This window comes from Petaurus breviceps, unplaced genomic scaffold (assembly GCF_028583685.1).
Source record: "Petaurus breviceps papuanus isolate PSGF00001 unplaced genomic scaffold, PetGlider_PUasm1.0 91041, whole genome shotgun sequence".
NCBI classification, from domain to species: Eukaryota; Metazoa; Chordata; class Mammalia; order Diprotodontia; family Petauridae; genus Petaurus; species Petaurus breviceps.
In genome coordinates, this window is record NW_027187400.1 from 43,118,532 (window position 1) to 43,122,580 (window position 4,049).

At 53.6% G+C, this 4,049-nt stretch overlaps 1 protein-coding gene across 2 annotated transcripts in view; it reads left to right on the plus strand.

The window, feature by feature from the left end:
* AXL (AXL receptor tyrosine kinase) overlaps window positions 1–4,049 on the plus strand; it is a 20,927-nt gene that overhangs the window by 1,271 nt on the left and 15,607 nt on the right. For both annotated transcript variants that reach the window (XM_069079210.1, XM_069079211.1), the window contains exons 2-4: window positions 1,094–1,307; window positions 1,964–2,064; window positions 2,907–3,077. In XM_069079210.1, the coding sequence (XP_068935311.1) occupies window positions 1,094–1,307; window positions 1,964–2,064; window positions 2,907–3,077 (486 nt within the window). The remainder of the gene's footprint in view (window positions 1–1,093; window positions 1,308–1,963; window positions 2,065–2,906; window positions 3,078–4,049) is intronic.

Consider the following 4,049-nt stretch of genomic DNA (forward strand, 5'->3'; position numbering starts at 1 on the left):
GGGGGGGGCGAGGCTGGAGGTCTTGGGCCATGAGTATTGGACAGGAAGGGGGGATTTTCTGTGTTTAAGGAGATGCTGGTTTCCGTTTACCGTTAGGGCCTGTGACTCAGTTGGCATCAGGCAGGGATCAGCACCCTCCCCCCCTCCACCCCTCTCTGCTCTGGGTCCAGTCCAGGAAGAAGGAGCTGTACCAAGGGGATTTCCCCTGAGGACATAACAAGGGGGGGGAGGGCAGGGGGCCAAGGGTGCTGGGAAGGTGAACTTGGGGAGGGGGGAACCTGTTCTGTTTCTCCGACTGTCACTGTCTTTCTCTGGCTCCATCCCTTTCCCCGTCTCTTCTCTCCAAGTCTCTCCATTTTCCTCTCCCTCCATCTCTGTCTCTATCTCTCCCCATCTCTGTGTGTGTCTCTGCCTTGCTCTGTTCCTTCCCTTTCTCTTTTGGGTACTCCTCCTGTTTCTTGGTCCCTATCCTTGTCTGTCTCTGACGGTCTTTCTCTGGCTTTCATTATCTAGCCTGTCTCTGGGTGTGTTAATCCAAACTTGGACCCTCGTGATGGTAGACTGGTCTGGTTCAGGGCGTGGGAGGCTACCCAAGGGCCTGGGACTTGTTACTATTGGTTTTCTGGACTCTAGGGTCCCTTGGGACTGCCCCTTCTCCCATAAAGGTCTCCTGTTCCCTCCTCCTTTGCCGCCCCCCCCCCCCACTACTGAACTCATGCTGCCAACAGGCCCTTGGGCCTCAGCGCTACTGGGGCCGCCTGAAGGGTGCTACACCTCCCTTCCCCTCCATCCTCCCCTTAGGCCATGGGGACCTCTGCCCCGGAGGCCATCCCTCTGTTGACTCCTACCCCTCATTCCCATGTTCTTCTCTGCTCATCCTTGCCTCCCCTCTGCCCACCCCCATCTTCTCCAGCTGTCTCCACCTTCTTCTGTCCCCACACTGCCCCTGTGTTCCTCCCTCCATCTCCCACTGCCCTCTCTCCTCCTCTGCATCCCCTCTTTTGTCTCCATCCCATTTCTGCCACTGTATCCCCCTTTCTCTCCCTCCCCTGGGGCCTGCCACATATATCTCTTCTGGTGTGTCCCTGTTCAGGTGTTTGGGACCCATTTGTGACTGGACCTGGGAATGTGACAGGGGCACGGGGGCGAATGGCTGTTCTTCGCTGTGAGGTCCGAGTGGCTGGGGAGGCTCCAGAGGTCAGCTGGCTTCGGGATGGGCAGGTCTTAGAACTTGCTGACAGCACCCAGACCCAGGTGCCCCTGGGGGAAGAGGACCAAGATGACTGGAAGGTGGTCAGTCAGCTCAGGTACAGCTGGGGCTCCTGGCCCTCTCCCCAAATCCTAACCCCTACCCTGCTTTTAACCATAACCCTTCCCCTACCATCCTAAGGAGAATGGAAACTCCTCAAGGGCAGGAACTGTTCTAGTTTTTACTTTGTGCCTGGCACATAGAAGGTATTTAATGAAATGTTTAAGGAATTAGACTGCCCTGGACTATCTGCCCCGATTTAGTTTCCACTCTGCTAACAGCCCCTGGATCTTTCTGAGTTCAAATCTGGCCTCAGACAGTTACTAGCAGTGTGACCCTGAGCAAGTCATTTAACCTTGTTTGCCTCAGTTTCCTCATCTGTCAAATGAGTTGGAGAAGGAAATAGCAAAGGACTCCAGCGTCTTTGCCAAGAAAACCCCAAATGGGGTCATGAAATGTCAGATACAACTGAAACCACTGAACAGTAACAGCTCCAGACTTCCCACCTTAGCCCCTGGTTCACTTGGGTCTAGCAACTATATCCCTGCCCTGACCCAGAACCCCATCTGCTCCCTTGCCCAAGGCCCTTGTCCAAGCCTGACTCTGGCTCCTGCCTCCTTTCTGCACCTAACTCTTCTCTCTGGCCCCAGCCCAGCCCCCTGATCTACCTCCTCTTCCCCTTCCCCTGTCGGGGCACCTGCCCTGTCTCCCCAGGATCTCAGCCCTACAACTCTCAGATGCCGGGAGGTACCAGTGCTCTGTGGCTGTGGAGGGGGAGACGTTCCTGTCCCCACCAGCCTATGTAGGTCTAGAAGGTAAGCTTCAGAGCAGGGTTCTGAGGGTGGAATGTGAGTGAGGGGTCAGGAAGCCTGGTATGGGGAATCTAAGAAGGTTGTGGCTGTCCTGGATGTGGGCTCTAGGATTATAGTGGGCAGATGGTCTCTGATGAGCAGTTGGGGCTGGAGGATTTTGGAGCTGTGGGAAGATTGATGGTGAGTCAAAGGTCCAGGAGCTTATGGATGGTTTGAGAAGATCTAGGATAGAAGTATGGGGTTCGTGGATGTTCAGATGGTCTAAGAGAGAGGTCTGGAGGGACCCTTCCAATGGAGAGGGGGTCAGAGGACCAGGGATAGAGAGATTTGAAGAACTGTAGAGGGTTAGAGTATCTGAGATGGATGATGTTGGTGGTTATGAAGAGTTATAGGGTCCAGGATAGGGAATCTAGGGGTTATATGGGGTCCAAAGTTCTGAGAGGAAGAATCTCTAGGATTGGGGATCAGAGGATCTGAGATGAGGAGAGGGTCTAAAGGACAGTGGGTGCAGAGGGCTCTGCGTGGAATGTCTAGGATGGGAATGTGGGACTCCAGGTAGGAGTAAGGGACTGTAAAGGATTAGGGGACCCTGACTGGGGAGGTTCATCAAGTGTCCTACATGGAGGAAGCTTTAGATCTAGGAAGGTCAGGGGGTCCACATGGAAAGAAATACCAGGTTGGAGAAGAGCAGACAGGCGGGGATGAAGGTTCTCCAAGGGTATTCGAAGGTCTAGCGAGGGGGAGGTCAGACAGTCTACAATAAAGGAATATGGTGGATCAGTGGGATGGAGGAGTTATGACCCTAGAGGGTCCTTGACCTAGGCACCCCCACCTCCACCATCTAGGGCTCCCCTATTTCTTGGAGGAGCCAGAAGATATGACCGTGACTGCTGACACCCCGTTCAACCTCAGCTGCCAAGCCCAGGGGCCTCCTGAGCCTGTTCATCTGCTCTGGCTCCATGACGGTGCCCCCTTGGCCCCACATAGCCCTTCCCAGGTCCTGCTCCACCTGCCAGGTGAGTCTCTCCAGGACTGGGGATGCTGGTGGGGGAGAAATCCCCTCCAGTTATGACAGTCCTCACATCCCTGCTTCTTTTTCTGATCATTTCTCTCTCCTGTGTGTTTCTTTCTGTCTCTGTCTCTCTCAAAGTCTCAGCCCTTTTGTCTCTGTCTCTTTCTGATTCTGTGACTCCTGTCTCTTCCCCATCTCTCTTCTTCTGTCTCTTGTGTATCTCTCTGGTTTTCTCTCTCTACCTCTCAGTCTCTGTCTCTGTTTTCTTCTTTTTGTATCTTTCTTTTGATTCTTTTGTCTCCTACCTAGCTCTCTCTGTCTGTCTCTGTCCCTCTGTCTCTCTCTCTGTCTCTGTCTCTCTCTGTCTCTCTCTCTCTGTCTCTCTCTGTCTCTCTCTCTGTCTCTCTCTGTCTCTGTCTCTCTCTCTGTCTCTCTCTCTGTCTCTCTCTGTCTCTCTCTGTGTCTCTCTCTCTGTGTGTCTCTCTCTCTGTCTCTCTGTCTCTGTCTCTCTCTGTCTCTCTCTCTCTCTGTCTCTCTCTCTCTCTGTCTCTCTCTCTCTCTCTCTCTCTCTCTCTCTCTCTCTCTCTGTCTCTCTCTCTCTCTCTCTCTCTCTCTCTCTCTCTCTCTCTCTCTCTCTCTCTCTCTCTCTCTCTCTCTCTCTCTCTCTGTCTCTCTCTCTCTCTCTCTGTCTCTGTCTCTCTCTCTCTCCCTCTCTCAATCTCTCTGTCTTTGTCTCTCCCCTACCCTCCACCCAACTCACTCTCAATGGCTTCCTTTGTTTGGGGTTCATATCTGAAGGCTGTATGTGGTCCAAGTTTGTGGTCTTGGACCCTGAGGGGAAAGCTGTGGGCATGAAGAGGAGGAGGGAAGGCACAGTCCCAATCACCTCATCTCCTGCCCTTGACCTTGGCTACCAGAAACTTTGGTGCCCTCTCCCCACTGCATGTCATGCATGGACTGGACTCTGCCCCCCTAG